At 49.7% G+C, this 17038-nt stretch overlaps 1 protein-coding gene across 1 annotated transcript in view; it reads right to left on the minus strand.

The window, feature by feature from the left end:
- Positions 1-17032, minus strand: part of PDE10A (phosphodiesterase 10A) — a 301507-nt gene extending 284475 nt beyond the window's left edge. The window contains exon 1 of the mRNA XM_034670799.1: positions 16861-17032. Coding sequence (XP_034526690.1) covers positions 16861-16927 — 67 coding nt within the window. The 5' untranslated portion in view covers positions 16928-17032. The remainder of the gene's footprint in view (positions 1-16860) is intronic.
- Between the last annotated feature and the right edge of the window lie 6 nt (positions 17033-17038).

Here is a 17038-nt window from a genome sequence, read left to right on the forward strand (position 1 = left end):
ACAAATAATATTCTTCTAACACAAGGAGGGGCCAGCAAGCTGGAGCCCACTCCCAGTTTTTATAAATAAAGTGTATTGAAATACAACAGTACAGCTCATTCACATGGGCACTGTCTGTGTTCTCCTGCTCCAAGGGCAGAGATGAGCAACTACCATACAGCCAAGGGTCTGAAACACACACTACATGGGCCTTTCCAGAAAAAGTCTGCCCTGGTCTAAGACAGTGGTTCCCTACAGACATTTTCATAGACTATGACTTAGTATTTATTTTAAAGTAGTCTCTTTATCAGGAGGCTTATGCTCTCACCATTGGTGAATAATTAACAGCACTGATTAATACTTTAATCAGTTATTGTATATAATCTTCTAATTCAGAAAAATGCAATAATAAAGATACTCTTTTACTAAACTAAATCTCATCTGTGCCAAATTTATAAATAAAACTACATTCCCTATGTAGTTTTAAAATACTATCTAGAACAATCACTTTTAAAAACCAAGGACTAGGAACATGAAAATGTGTTAACTTGATAATCTGAATGCTCTCTGAATCGAATGCTCTGGTTTATTTAACCTTCTCTTTGAGTGTTCATCAGAAAACCTTTTCTGGGGCGCCTGGGTGGCACAGCAGTTAAGCATCTGCCTTCGGCTCAGGGTGTGATCCCGGCGTTGCGGGATCGAGCCCCACATCAGGCTCCTCTGCTATGAGCCTGCTTCTTCCTCTCCCACTCCCCCTGCTGGTGTTCCCTCTCACACTGGCTGTCTCTATCTCTGTCGAATAAATAAATAAAATCTTTAAAAAAAAAAAAGAAAGAAAACCTTTTCTGTTCTCAAATATTTTGCTAAAACCCTTTCCAAAATATGTTCTGTCCACATCCCTGCCTTCCCATACAGCATACAAGAATGTAAGTTAGCCGTTCTTTGACAGTGAAACGCTTCACCTCTGGATAAACGTAATTTCACCTTGAGACAGAGTATACATGTAGGACCAGCACAACTGTTTGGAATTCTACTGATCTGAAGAAAAATCTCAGAACTTAAACAAATTAATGCTTTTTAAAAAGTCAAAACACCTCCGACCAGAAATGGAATGAAGACAATAAATGTTGTCTACTCTGAGTGTTCTCTTGGCAGCAAAGGCCTCTGGGGTACCTGTCACATCCTCCCAGCTGCTTCTGGGTTCTCGCCCAGCAGGGGGCTTGCTCCCGGGAGGACAGACTCACCTGAAGCGTCCACAGCCCAGCCTCACTCCTTTCAGGAGACCTTTTCCAGCAAGAAAAGTCTGGAAGCACTGGGCTAGCACTCCCCCAAACAGCCCTGCCCAGTGAGGGAGGAGGACAGGGGTAGAAGCTACTGCCCCCCAACCCCCCCAGAGTCTGAGAGGGAGTCCCTGTGGGGATCAAGCCCTTTCTGCCCACGTCTCAATGTGAATAACTCATCTTCTCCCTCCGGTTGGCTTTAACTCCTTGCCTGTGACCCTCACTTCACTGCCCCACTCCCTCCTACCTGAATCACCCCTCAAGCTCTGCTTTCAGGGGAGACCAAACCAGGAAACTGGAATTCTCCAAATCTCACTTCAGGAAAACTGAGAAACAAAGAGAAGCACTGAAGCCAGAGGTTTGACCTTCGAGTGATTTCGCAGACACACAACCACACTCAAATCTGGTGAAACCCATTGGTGTCATCAACTGAGAGCTCGCGAACTGTCCACTGACTTCAGGCCACCACGAATCTCCACCTAAAGCAACCTGAAACACACCGACAAGGTTTCACTGATGCTTCCATTCAAGGACATGCCTTACATAAGTTAGGAGAGCAAAGGAAGGCACGATCACCCAGCAAGCTAAGCAGCAGGTCAAATCCTAAAATAGGAGCCTGCTGGAGTCTTCTCCAGAAAACAGGCCAGGAGGGCACAGGCCAGGGAGCAGTTCTGCAGCAGTCCCAGGAGCGGGGCCTGGAGTACAGGAGCCCAGGAGCAGGACCTGGAAGGCCGGGCTGCGGCCACCCCGGGGCCACAAGCATGTTCACTGCAGACCCTCTCATGGAATCAGTTTCCTTTAAAAATAGAAAGCAGTATTCTAAGGATTTCGGAAAACTGCTTTATATTTTCTTTTGTCTTTTTTAAAATTTTTATTTATTTATTTATTTATTTATTTGATAGAGAGAGAGAGAGAGAGCATACAGCAGGCAGAAGGAGAGGGAGAAGCAGGCTCCCCACTGAGCAGGGAGCCTGATGCGGGACTCCATCCCAGGACCCCGGGATCATGACCTGAGCCGAAGGCAGGCGCTTCACCGACTGAGCCACCCAGCCACCCTGACTTTTTATCGTAAAAACCTAAGCTGAGCTTCTCATCCTTAATGCAGAACCGAAACCAAAATATTACAATGTAAAATTTTTGCAATTCAAGGAAATCCCAAAGTATTATGACTTAAAAGAGTTCTGCTATTTCTTCTTTGGAGGAAAATTATTGACGGGAAACTAACATCTACCGAGCACTGGTTTTACGGAGCAGGAAACTGGTATTCTCAGAAATTAGGCAGAGTTGAGATCAGAGCCCAAACTTGATTCCCAAATCCATGTTTCCAGGGCACCACACTGCTTCTTGGGACCGACGCTTCACTCTGTGTGTGACACGCTCCGTGAGTGATTCCTGTTGAACACTCTGCTAGTCATCGGAGATGCACAGATAGCAAACCTCAAGCTTACGATGTCGAGGGCAGACAGAACTGGCCGTCAGTTCCGGTGTCAGGACACACTCACCCTCAACAAGTGCGCCGTACAAAGGACACAAGGAAGGAGCGCTCACCACCGAGGCACTGTTGAGTGCCTGTCTGCAATTTCTTTAATGTTTATGAACCTACTGAAAAGCAGAAGCCAATTCAAAAATTTTTTTAAAACATGTACATGTTTGGGTGGCTCAGTCAGTGAAGTGTCTGCCCTCAGCTCCGGTCATGATCCCAGGGTCCTGGGATGAAGCCCTGCAGTCCCTCTGCCTCTCCCCCCTGCTTAAATGCATGCATGCACACGCTCTCTCTCTCTCTTTCTCAAAAATAAATAAATAAAATCTTTAAAAAACAAATGTCCACTATATAGTATTAAAGAATTCCAAAATATCATAACAGATAAAAGTGCAATTCCTCAAATTAATGTGACGTTTTAAATTAAAATAACATAACTCACTAATAGTTTTGTTTCAGATAAATGCAAACCAGATGTAGAGTGTTTTTAAAGGCATTAAAAATGGAGACTCACGGGGGTGCCTGGCTGGCTCAGTCGGTAGAGCGTGTGACTCTTGATATCGGGGTTGTGAGTTTGGGCCCCAGGTTGGGTGTAGAGATTACTGAAAAATAAAAATCTTTAAAAAATAATGAAATAAAATCAGATGTAGACTCAAAATTCACCCTTAAGGAGATAATTGCTAATGGGTACATTCTTACCTTTCCTCAAGTGAGACTGAATTAAATTACAGAAGAAAAATGGAATACATATATAGGCCTAAGACCACTCATGGAGTTAGTTAGGAATACAGACCAACAGTGGGGAGCCTGCTTCTCCCTCTCCCTCTGCCTGCTGCTCTGCCTGCTTGTGCTCTCTCTCTCTAATAAATAAAATCTTTTAAAAAATTTAAAATAAAGAATACAGACCAACAATCTACAGAATTCTACAGTGAATTAATAACCAGTTGCAAAGAAAAAAGCTAAACATACAAACCAAATCTGAGCTACAGTGTCCTCTGGACAATGGCCCAGAGACGGGCGCTGCGTCCTGGGGAGTCACACAGCTCACCTGAGTTCTTCCAGGGCCGCAGGAGGCTCCCACCCCACTCCAAGCAGCCAGGAGGCCCACCAGAAGCATTCCTCCTTAGTCAGGCCGAGTGAATGCGAACAATTCGGAGACACAAGAGAAGAGAGGTCACATCTGCTGGAGGTGCTGAGGATCCATAAATGGGGAAAATGCTTATAACAGCCACTCCAAAAACAGATTCCCCTAAATGGAAGAATTCTAATGACAATTGCTTTTTTTTTTTTTTTTAGCTCTTTCTCTTTCCAAAAATTCTTCCCTTTTATTTTCAACACATTGTCCTTTAATTCCTTGCCAAGAAAGTGGAATTGCTCTAAGACTCCAGCCATTTCCTGGTATCAGTGTTTCCAGAAGCTCCACTTCCTGTAACTATAAAGAAACACCTCTACCAGCCAAAGGGATGCTTCTGGCGGTCTCGTCCTTCATCTCCCGCCGCCTGTGAAGTCCTCTCGGGGCCGCCATGCTGTCCCTCCATGGGCTCACTCGGAGTCCACGGTAGTGATGATGGCGAACGGGCTCTGGCACTTTGTTCAAGACTCTCCTGTCCACACTCGACATAGCCTATTTCGTGTCATCCTCACGGCAATCCTGCGGCTGCCAAAGCAACACCCCAACATAGGCCTGCCTTACTCACCGAGCGCCATGTTAGCCTGCGTGCCTAGGAGACACATACCCATTTCTCAACACATCAGACCACCTGCTTTTTCCTTCCAACAAGCTGCCAATCCCAAGGCACAGGGAATACAGAGAAGAGCCAACACCGTGTCAATAAGAACAAAACGAACAAGAGTCAAGTGCTGGCACCTCTTTCCACACACACAGCTCTCTCAGAGGCTTATCTCCATCGAGTAATGGCATCCGTAAACAGTTTAGGTCATCCCAAACCCCGGGACCGAATCCCTCACCGTACTGGCAATACGAGGTACTTCCCAGCAGACTGCGCCCCGGATAGGAGAAGTCATAATTATTTTGACTCTCAAAGATTTGGCGGGGATACCTTTAATAATATTCCAAGGCAAAACAAAAAGAATTAAAAAGTCACTTAGAAAAAAAATGACAGATTTCCTCACAATGGCCCATTTGATCAAAAGAACAGGACAGTTACGAAACACGGAACTGTACAGCTACGGCAGAAATCTCCCGAGAAACTTCATTCATCTGGAGCGCTCATATCAATCAGGAGCACCTTTAACATTCAGACCTCCCCAGTGACCTGACAAGGCCCTGACGGCATCTGCGGGGCTCAACCTCCCACTCCCCTTCCCCATCCCCATGGTGGGCAGGGACAGCAGGAGTCATCAGGGCTTTCCTTGAACACCCCAGGCTACTATGGGAAAATAGTGCCTTCAAGAAAGGGGCCCAAAGAAGTGCAAGCCGACAGCCTATACATCCCCAAGGCCCAAGGTGTGAGACAGGTGAAGACCCGAGAAGCACGACTCTAGGGGTCAAAGAAGTTTGTTAGGGTGGAAGGCTGACATTTGAGGTTAGGAAAGGGTTTTCACAAAATCCAGTAACTAGGAAGGAAGTGGCAGCTAAAATAAAACCAATGGCTGGACTAGGAGGAAATAATATTAAGTGATAAGACAAAGAAAATGTCAGCGGTAAAAAGCAGAACACAGGAAAATAGGCAGGGCTGATACCCAAACCAGGGAGGAAGGAAGAAACCCACTTAGATACTTAGCGAAACAGTGACTATTAACATTAAACCCGAAATAAAATCAGGGAAGAGATCAAATATGAGGATCTGAGGAATTCAGTGCTACCACCAAGGCCCAGCCAGAGGAGAGGTCTCGAGGTCAAGGACCGCCTTTCGTCTGGTCTGCCCAGAGCAGCTCCCACACCAGCTCTGCGAATGTCTGCCCAGGGATGAATGAATGCCTAAGTTCCCACTGTCCCTGCCCTAAATGAAAAGTCACAGCATTGCAACACGGGAGTAAATTATAATAAGCCGTCATGGCCCCTGCAGACGGTGCTGACGAGACCGCTTGAGGCTGTTTCCATTCAGTTGGGGAGTGCTAGAATGTAAAGCCCACGTTTTCACAAGGAAGACACTCCGTTTCTTGCCAAAATGTAGTGATTTCTACCAGCTGAAGCTGGCTGGGCAGCTCTCCAACGGTTTCAATAATACTTCATATCTCACATGTGAACCATAGGCTGTTTCAGAGTCAGAAATCACATTAAAATAGAAGTGGGTTTTTCCCCCTTTCAAATTGGTTGGTGACGTTGAAAATGAGCCGATAAGATAAGCACGAGGGGTACTGATGCATGCGATTTTTTTTTTTTTAATAGTCATGGTTTGACATTTTGGGATCTTGTGTAGAAGTAAGTGGGAGGCTAGAGGAAGACAGAAGTGAACAAACCTCAGGTCTGAAAAATCAAACTATGATCTCAATAGGAAGATGATAAAAAACCCAACAACATGGGGCGCCTGGGGGGCTCAGTCGGTGAAGCGTCTGCCTTTGGCTCAGGTCCTGATCCCGGCGTCCCAGGATTGAGCCCCATGTCTGGCTCTCTGCTCAGCGGGGAGTCAGCTTCTCTCTCCCTCTCACTCTGCCTGCCTGTGCTCTGTCAAATAAATGAATAAAATCTGAAAAAAAAAAAAAAAGCAACAACAAGGAAAGATCTCCTCAACCATAGAGCAGGTGACAAATAGTTAAATGGCATTTCAGTAAACTGCTGTTTGGAAATTTAATTTTCGAATAGGTAAATTATGTTATTCAAAACTCAACACGTACAAAAAGGATATACCGGGAGTCTCTCTACAACTCTTGCTCCCCGTCCCCACCCGTGCCACCGAGCAGGACTGGTCAACGCGCAATTTCCACATGCAAGTACGAATACAGGTATTCGCGTCTATTGTCCTTTCTAACACAAGAATGTGTACACACTGCTTTACATTTTCCTTTCATCACACAGCAAGGTACCTGGAAGATCGTTCAGGCATTTGTATCACTGCTGCAAATTTTATTTAGCCAGGCCCCTGTGGATAGACCTTTACATGGTTTTCAATGCTCTCTTTCAAACGATGCTGCAATGTTTTAATACCTCGCTACGCCACTTTGCACATGTGTGAGTGTATCTGAATGACAAATTCCCAGAAGGAGAATTACTGCTTCACTGGGTACATGCATTTTTAATAGTGATCAATACTGCCAAATTGTCTGCCTCAAAGGCTGTACCAATTGCTGCTCTCACCAGGAATGTATATGAATACCTTTTTCCTCACAGACTGGCCAATGGTGTGTTAGCAAGTCTGTTAATCTTTGCAAATCCGACAGGTGAAAATGCTACCTTGGCGTTATTTTAAATTGCATTTATTTTATCATGAACGAGGCTGAGAATCTTTTCATCTTTTTACATAGCCATTCACTTCCTTTTCTAGGAACTATCTGTTCATTTCCTTTGACTATTTTTTATTAGGTTCTTTTACTTAACCATTTCCCGGAGCTCTGTCAGTATCGGGATGGTGAGCCCTATGCTGTGATAGGAGCAGTCAGTGCTTCCTTCTAGGGCGGATGGTTGAGAACTACAAGAAATAGATGCTGTGGGAGCTCAGAGGTGGCGGCGGAAGCTAACAGCCACGGGCAAAGAGTCCAGGGACTCACGCGCAGCAGCTTTCCAGGAATCCAGTAGGACTTACTTATGGTACTGAGGGTCATAAAAAGTCTCTGTAGAGTCATGCATCAGTCTTACCTTCGACTATTTTGGAATTCTGGAAATGAGTCCTACTGAAGGGGTCTCCCCCCATTCCAAGCCTAGGAAGGAATCACCTCATTTTTTTGTCTTTTTATGTTTCCTTTAAAAAAAAAACTATTTAAACATATGATCCATTTGGAATTTATCCTGGAGGTGCAGTAAGAGGTATGACCTAATCTTGTTTTTGTCTACATGACTTCCTAGTTGTCCCAAAATCATTTTACTCAATAGTCTATTTTTACCCCTAGAAAAGACAACACTTTTAAAATATTCTAAATTCCTTCATGTGTCTGGGTCTGTTTTAAGACTTTTCTATCCTGTTGCATTGGTTTATCTACTCACATGCCAGGACCACACTGTTTTAATTGTTGAGGTTTTTCCTTAATCTGCCTTAAAATAACTGGATATGTTTAATCATGAGACACAAAGAGTTATTATCCTAAGAAGGCATGATGACCGATGAGACAAGAATGCTTGAAGAGTAAACTTCTGGTGTTGGGACAAAAAGAAAATCTGAAAATGGATATAACCCTGACAGCAATGATAAAATACATAATTACCAAATCTAGGAAGCCATAGTAATCAAGCCTGTGGACACCATTTTAAATGTTTATTCTGGAAGCCGCTAAAACTACAATGCAGAAACACGTAATTACATCATGTACGAACAGGTTCAATTTGAATTCCACATACTCATGATAGTGGACCTGCTCTTCATGCAAAACTGCTTCTTCCTTACCAACTTTTAAAAGTCCAAATATGCTCGCATTTTTATAAATAATTCATGATGTCCACACACATGGCACTGTTTCAATACCTTCATAAGCAACGCTTTCTCTTTGCTACTGTAGAAAATGTTTTTGTCAAAGTAAAAAGCTTTTTATCACTGCCTCAGGACACGAAACAGAGGCACCCAGAATGCTCTAAACACATATCTCCCTCCTTCCCATCAGTTCGTGGAGCTTGCCCCATGCTAAGCTCAGCACCCCGGAGTGGGACATACGGACACAGTGCGTTCTCGGTAACTCAGAAGCCCTGGCCATTGCTGTCAAACAGTGTTTCTGGAGTACATGGAAACAAAAAAAAGCGAATCAAGTGATGTTTCAAGTTATGCTAAAATTCACCACAATGTTATTTATTTCATTATTGTCTTCCTTTTGGGAAGGCTAATATTCTTAAAGGACCATGTTGATCATATTCTCCCACCTAAACACCTTCGCTTACTTATTCATTAAGCTTCTTGTCTAATTGCTTGGCAATGTGCTAGGCATTGAGGTTAAGAAAATGAATAAAACATGCTTCCTGCCCACGGGAAGGAAGGGAGACACACACTAAGTGGAAAAGTACCAGCTCCAGGCACTGGGGGGATGCAGATGAGGGGACAGGGAGCAAGCCCAGGGAGAAGGAGGGAATTCCCAGAGGCCAGCGGATGGCAACTGGGAGGAAAGGGCCCCCATCACAAGGGATACGGTGACAGGGGCAGAAGTTCTCCAACTATAAGCAGTTTGGCACTGGAGCAAGTGGAGGGGAGACGGCAGCAGGCGGAGGGTGAATCACTGTGCAGAGAGCTTCCTCCGGGGGGCAATGGTGCCATTAAAGAGTGTTCTCTCCCCTGTGCACCCCTCTTCGACGGCCACGGCTAAAAGGTGTCATAACTGCCCTTGATCTTGTCTTGAAGGAGGACGTCTGTGTGGACATAGCTGTTGCCAGTGAGTGGGACAGCAACTAGAACACAGATGCTGGGTGCACATGTGCCTGTCATGTGACCCGCCCCTCCCCAGGATACACATGGAATGACCTCCCTATGAAGACTACACAGTCTTTCCTCGCTGCTCGCACCGCCTTTATCGGCCGCGTGAAGCGCTCGCACCGGACCCCGCTGCTCTCTCACTGACGTTCTCCCCACAGCTCCTCCCCTCAGGCCCCCCGCCAGCTCTGCACACCCCACGCCCTGCCTCCTTCAAGATAGCACTCCAGTTTCATCCTGCTGGGCCACTTCATCAACATGTGTACTGAGAGCTTCCAAGTGTCCACACCGGCCACAGGTGTCCATGTGGCGAGCAGCGCATCTACACCGGCACCGCTCTCTGCACACAGCCGGCGGCCGAGTCTTCCCAGGACTCGCCTTCTGCACAGCCCTCGCGCACTCCCATCACCGGCCACACCGGACAGGCCAGTGACTGACTCCCTGCGCCGGGCAGGACCCCTGCGGCCCGGCCACTCGCCCTGCGCCACCACCCCGACTCTGCTCACGGCTGGCTGCAGCGGCCTGCAGAAGGGGGCACGTGGTGGGGGCTCTCATGTCAGCCCCCCACTTTCCCACTGCACCCCTCCCTGCGCCTGAAGCCCCCCAGCACCCACACGGGCTTCCACAGCTGTTCCTGCAGAGAGGGCCCCCTTCCAGTGTCCCTGGCTTCCTTTCTCCACCTTCTCCAAGGCTTGCTCTGTTCTTTTTCTCCTCTTTCTTCAAACTCCTGCCCAGCGAGTAACAGTCTCAGGTCCACCCCGCCTGCGGAAAAGCCAGCTCTCACCTCCTGCAGCAGGAGGCCATGGGGCTCTCTCTCACCTCTCCTACCCTGAGGACTACACCTGCCCTGCGCATCGGTCTCCGAGGAGCCTTTGCTCGATAGAAAAGGGGTCTGCATGTCTGCCACCGCCCCCGGAATCCCTGGACGGGGCCCTACCGGCTCGCTGGCTCTGCTAACTTACTTGATCTCCGGGGCATCTGGCTCCTTCCGTGCTGAGGTGCCCCGTCCCGATTCCAGGGCATGTTCTGTTCCATTTCCCCTCCTCTCTGCTCTCGGGCTCACTCTTCCTCCAGGTTCTCCATGGTTCTTCCTTTGGCTCCTGTCATGCAGTCTTCTGTCTCTCCTGCTCCCATGGGTCACAGCAGGGTTCCATTCAGAACCGGGGCTTCTCCTGCTACCCTACCGAGTCGTCGCAGAGCCTCATCTCCCACCCCGTTCCCTCTGCGGCTGCCCAGAGAGCCACCCTGTCATTCCACACCCACAGCGGGGAAGCCCCCGCAGGGCACAGCGGTCCGGTAGCGACTCTATCAGGCTGCACTTCGAGCCTCCCGGTGCACAGGGGCCCTGGACACACTCACACTGGAGGCCCAACCCCGTGACTGTGAACACCACGAGTACTCTTGGTTCCCCAGCCTCGCTCTATGCACCCTCCGACTGCCAGATGTGACTTAGCCACCTGCCTTCTGAACACCTCCACTAGGCTGTGCAGACCTCACGCTACCAAACACAACACCGGATTCCTGTCCACCCCTGGTGGGCCCCTTCCTTCCCAGGCTTCCCCCTCACACAGTCCGGCGCAGGCCCAAATGCTCCACTGAAAGCCGGGCACTGCTCTTGCCTCCTCCCCCCTTTATCCACACACCAATCCACCTGCCCGTGTTGCACTCTCTGCTTCCAAACTCCTCCTGAAGCCTCAGGTCATCACCACGCCGGTCACCCCATCTCTTGTCCTGCCTACTACAGCGGCCCCCATATACTCCATCTCAACAGCCCTGACATTCACTCACCAAACTGCAGCCAGAATGAAGTTCTTGGATCACAAAGCACATAATCCCCACTAGTTTGAAACCTTCCAGTAGCTTCCCCTTGCTCACACAGTAGCAGGCAATTTTCCCCCAACTTACAAAGCCCCAACCTGGCCCGTTCGCTCTGTGGGCATCACTCCACACCACTGCTCTGGTCCACACCCAGGCTCCAGCAACAGGGGCCCGCATTCTGTCCCCTAACCTGAGACTCCCTCTGCCTGGGGCACTCTGCACTACGGGCTGCATGGGCCATTCAGACCCCAGGCAAACTTCCACTGCACAGAGAGACCCTCACAGGCCCGTCAACTCTTGGATTTTAACTCCATGCGTAGCTCTTGTGGCATCTGGTACTTCTGATTCTTGATGGGCTTTTTTCCTTTGTCCGCTCAATTGGTTCACATCTACCTCGCAGAGTGCAGGCGCCATACGATCAGAAATCCCCATTCGAACAACACTGCTGACCAAAGAGGTGTCAATTCCAGTATTTCCTGTTCTTTTACCCTTTTCTCTAGACAAGCAACCACGACCAGCCATGAACACAGGCTCGCGCACGCGCGCGCACACACACACACACACACACACACCCCTCTCCAATCCAGAAACCAGACATTGGACCCCTGCCTTATCTAGTCACCCAGTCCTATTAATATTACCTGCTCCCTATGGCTTCTGTCTTCCCTGCCTCTCAGGTGCATGCTCCCCATCTCGGTTCAGCCTCCCACCTGTCCTCACCTGGCAGACTGCTGCCCCCCCACCATCACACAGCAGCCCAACTCCACGGCTGGAGGCAGTGGTCTTCCCGCCTCTCTACCGTACCTCTCTGTGTGTAGTCCCTCAGAGGGGTTCACACGAACGGATAACCAGGAAATCCTGGGTGTTAGCCCAAGAGAATCCTCTCTCCTCACCACCTCTCACCCCAGCCAGCTTCCCACACAGCCTCTGGCTGTGCCCTCAGCCTCTTGAGCCCTCCGCTGGCCAGCAGGGCTTCCCCGAGGCTTCGCTGGCCCCTGCTTGGACAGGAAGAAGCCCTCCACCTCAAGACTCCAACTGGCTACTCTGTGAAATCCTTTCAGGGCCGTCCAATCAGATGGTGCTCAGTCTCCTGTCCCGGGAGCGCCCTGTACTGCCTCTGCCAGGCAGAGACCACGTGTGCAAGCGGCACCTGCCGCTCCCGCCAGCTGTGTGCCCCTGAGAGCTCGGACTCCGGCTCCCACGTGGCTGGACCCCGGCACACCAAGGCTCAGGCCGAGTCAGCTCCAGATGAGTGGCTTTCAATTTCTACGTTCCTTTTCCACAAGCACCACGTTGTTGTTTTTTGTTTCTTTTCACCTTTGATTTTCCGAAACAAATATGAGAGCACCTTAGATACATACGTCAGCCACCGTGACAGTCTCAGGAATATAACCAAAAACAAGCCCCCCTCCCTCAGGCTCTCACCATGCTTGCAGAATGCACAGGGAAGACAGGCAATAAATAAACAAGCAGGCCAGTAAATGAACAAGAGAGTTCCAGAAAGTGGTAAATGCTACAAATAAACTCCCAGTGCTAGGAATCTTCTGCTCCCTTTGTAACATCCTGAGCTACCCCAGCACTGTGGAGTTCTCCCTCAGACCCATTTAGACCAGTGGGAGGGGCTTCATTTACATTTTAAAAAAGAAATTAAAATGTTTTGAATTACAACTAAGAGCTTTCCTTTTAAGGGAGAAATATTCCTCTTTCATGAAAATTATTTTTTCTTTCCTTCTCAGACTGCCTGAGCTGTTTTTAAACAAACAAAAATTAACAATATATTAGCTGATGAGATGTTCATCACACCAGGCTTAACCCACTTTACAGTAAACAAAATCCTAACATTTACTTAATTATCTAGTGCAGTGCATTTTTTTTTCCTTGTGATGAGAAAGGACTTTTAAGATCCACATTCTTAGCAAGTTTCAAATATGCAACACAGTATTATTAGCCATAGTCACTATGTTGTACATTATATCCCCATGGCTTACTTATCTTACTGCAGTGCATTTCTTTTCCCAAGGGATAGAAAAGTTTTACGCGCAAAATTATCCAAGGATAAGACATTAGATTCACATGAGAGAAGGCACTGTCCTCTGTTTCCACTGCCTCTGATTTAGATTTTTAGGGATTATCTTTGTTCATGCAGGTTTTTTGAAAACGAGGAGTTTTATGAAATTTAAATTAACACACCTAAACAGTTCCAGCCAGTTTAAAGAGCGTGGCCCGTGGATTTCAGCCCTTCTGACCACTCCAGTCAAAACAGACAACGGACATCTCCATGGACACGGGTCTACCACAACCTGAACTCTGGCCCAGCAGGGAAAATTCACAACTCTGTTTTGCTGGGTATCTCGGTAGGTATCCAGATCCATATTTCAGGTCCTTTGAAGGAACAGTCATCATTATTTTCATCTACCACAAACAATTTGCACTGAGTAAGGACTCAGTAATTACCTGTTGGTTGGCTGTTAATTGACTTGACCTCCATTTCTGCTGTCGTGCTTCTGGTCCCACACCCTCAGCAAACCCTGTCTCACCACCGTAAAAAGAAGCTACGTATGAAGTGTAATGTACCTTCCGTGTGTTATACACATTTGCTCTTAAAAGGAATCCTATTTATCTCAGTGTTCAAGTGCTGGCCACATAGTATCTTAAGTCTCAAGAAACAGACCAACAGTGGTTAGGGGTTGATGCTGAGCATATTTCCAACCTACCATTCCTGGAAACATACATGTTTCTGTTGCGAACATCTGAAAAAGACACAATCCACTGTAGTCTGAAGCAGCGTCTGTGTGGTGCATTCACAAATCTTTGCCACATCCTTTTCCTTGCTCCCTCTGTCTCCTTTGTCCTGACCAACCAGCGCTTTCCTTTTTCTACGGCTCTGCCCCTTCGGAGTGGGCATCAGTGCTAAACCTGGTTCCAGGAGGCTCTCTCCTACCATTTGGTGAAGTCCTCTTGGACCATGGCCAGGCCAGGGCAACACCTGGCAACCAGCAGTAACTTTTAATAAGTGTCTGCTCTGTGCATTACTGAGTGAACCAGTAAATCAGTGTGAACCAAAATGCAAAACCAAAATGGACAGGAATGGAACCAGGATATCCAACTTCCAACCCACGATTTACTTCTGTGACGACAAAAATAAAACCAGCGTTTCTAGAAACAGGAATTGGACACAGCAGCCTTTATGTGACAACTTGATTGTTCAACCCAGGAAAGACCAAACGGAAACATAAAAATAATAAACATGCAACAATTAAGACACATCTGTATACATTTGGGCATTTTTACATTCTTACAGAATCCAGAAGTCATTTTTACAGACAAATATCAAAAAGTCTGCCAAGATTCTGGTACTTCACCAATTCAGACAGATGTAGCTTATCAAGCAATGAGACAGGAACAAAGACCCCAAAAGTGTCAGAGCAGAAACTTGGTACTGTCCTTTGAGCATCCATTCAGCCCTTTCCCACCTTTCCCTGATAACAGATTGTGCTTAAGAGTACTTTCATACTCAGCACCTTAGTAATGTCCCAAAGAAGACCTTGTAGCCTCTTGTTCCTCTTCAAACCCCAGGCTACTACTTGCTGACTTGGTTCAAGGGAAGAAAACACACACAAAGACAAAAACCTGCAATTCTTGAGCGTGATTATCACTGGGCTTCTCCCAGCCAGAACTTTCTGCAGAGTGGGTCCCTTCTGACGGCTTAGTTCTCTGGGTCTTCTGTCCTTCCAAAGGGAAAGCCTGCTGGGTACCCCCTAGCTCAGCCTCATTCAACCTGGACTGTTCATCTTTATCCTGTCCCACAACATCCCTGGCAAGATGCCCCACCCCAAACTAACAAACCCTACTAACAGCAACATACAAACAGAAACCTCATCATTTTAGGAAACCCTGTTCCACCCAAATGCCCACACCCCTGTCTCCTTGCCACTGTCCCCTCCCCAAAACAGTGCACCTCACTGGCAAGGCGTGGCACCCTTCCATCCCCACACACACCCCAGCTGCCAAATGTGAAATGTAGATGTTTATTTAGAACGCACAAATGCACGTAGAAGGGGGACAGGCAGGAACCCCAGTTCTAGGCCCAAGGCTTCACCAACACACTTCAGAACTCCTTGGGAGCTCCATGCTCTCACTCCACCTTCAATTCGTGGCAAATCCGTGTCCATTTCAGTAAGTAAAAATGACCCCATCTAAGGGCAGCAGGTGTGTGGCCCCTCATGCCCAGACCACATCCCTCCCGAAAGGCACACCTAAAAATCAACCAACACCTGCAGGTGGGGTCCTGAGGAAGCAGATAACTGGGAGCTGCGTCTGACTAGGAGAAACTACAGGATGGAGGGGTGGGGGTGGGGGGGAGTCCGGGGACCATGACAGATCCCCCCGGCAAGCAGGGGCAGAAACAGCCGCGGGAAGCCGGGGTGCGCGCGGTGCGAGAGGCCTCTGGGCCACCCGGCCCCCGTGGATCCCCACGCCCGGGAGGCGGGATCGCTGGGGCTTGTAGGGCCCGCACAGGACGCGCTCGCAGGCCCAGGGGCTGCAACCCAGAGGCGCTCAGGCGGGCAGTGCGCCCAGACAAGTACTAGCATCGAGGTAGGGCTGGACCCCAGGTGCCCAGAGGCAAAGACTGGCCAGGGCTTGGGAGCGAGCGGCAGATGGGAGCAGGAAGCCAAAACGCGACCCTGGAGAGTCAGCCGAGAAAAGGCGCCGCGGAAACGCGGTTCCCTAGCGAGCAGCAGACAAAGGCTCGGGTGCGCACGCGGTGGACGGTGGCGCCCGGGCTCCGCGCTTAGGGCCGGGAAGAACCGTGCCCAACCCGGCTGGCGCCGGAATCGCCCGGTGCCCGGAGAATGCGACCTTCGCCACTCCCCACCCCTGGGTCTCCGTCCTCACCTTGCTCGCCCTCCATCCACAACAACGGCGATCCCCTCTTCTGCTTACCGGGCGCCTCTTCCCTTAACATCTCCCGCCTCCTGCCTTCTAGCAAACCCCTGCCTTTACTATTCTGCTCAGCCTTGCCCCCCTCCCCCGCGACACGCCTTCTACCACCCCTGCTCCAGCGCGCTCTCAGCCCCGCACCCGGGACTGGGGAGGCGGGGCGGCCTTAGTCGGCCCGGGGGTCCGAACCCGCGGCGCCTTCCTCCTCCACCCTAACGCCCCATTGTCCTTCCCTTTACCAGCCCAAGCACCAGCTAAACCCCAAGATCTAGAGAAAGTGGACTCTTCGTGGAGGTGCACCCGTTTCACTCCGCTAATCCACGCTCTGGAACAGGGTCACTACAGCGGGGGCAGGGAGGAAGCAGCCCGGGCACCGACACCGAACCCGGGAGACCGCGAGTGCCTGCACCTTTGGGAGCGCGGAGCTCCAGTGTCCCGGCCTGCCTCATCCGGCCAGGGGACCCAGCGGGCGGGACCCCCAAGTGGAAGGAAGAGCATTTCTTCCAGCCTCACTGGTCCCAGGCTAAGGGGAGAGGAGCCTGGCGTGAGGGGTCACAGAGTAGAGACTGCAAACACGGACCGGGCAAGTGTGGCCACAAACAGCACCAGGGAATCCGAGGCGGGCAGCGGGTCCGGTTCTCACCTCGCGGCGCCCGCCGCCCTCCCCGGTCACCCTTCCCCCGCACGCACGCGGAGCCTGGGAAACCCCGGTGTCCCGGCGCTGACAGACGCTCCCGCGCGCCACCAATGTGCCTCGAGGCTCCCGTCCTTCAGGGAAGCCCACTGGGCGCCAAAAGCCCCGGCACAAGCACCCTGCGCGACCCCGACCGCGGGGAATGAGGAGCTCGGCACTTACTGGGGCTCAGGAAACACTCCGTCAACCTTCGGAAGCAGCTCGCATTATTAGAAGGTCCATCTTCCATGTCGGAGCCGAAGAGCAGGGGGGACGCGGCGGCGAGGGCGAAGCCGGCGCCTCGGGGCCGCCGCGGAGTTCGGCCGCCGCCGCCGGGGCTGGGGCCGGGGCAACCCCCGCC

Source organism: Ailuropoda melanoleuca, chromosome 10, assembly GCF_002007445.2.
Source record: "Ailuropoda melanoleuca isolate Jingjing chromosome 10, ASM200744v2, whole genome shotgun sequence".
Classification (NCBI taxonomy): Eukaryota; Metazoa; Chordata; class Mammalia; order Carnivora; family Ursidae; genus Ailuropoda; species Ailuropoda melanoleuca.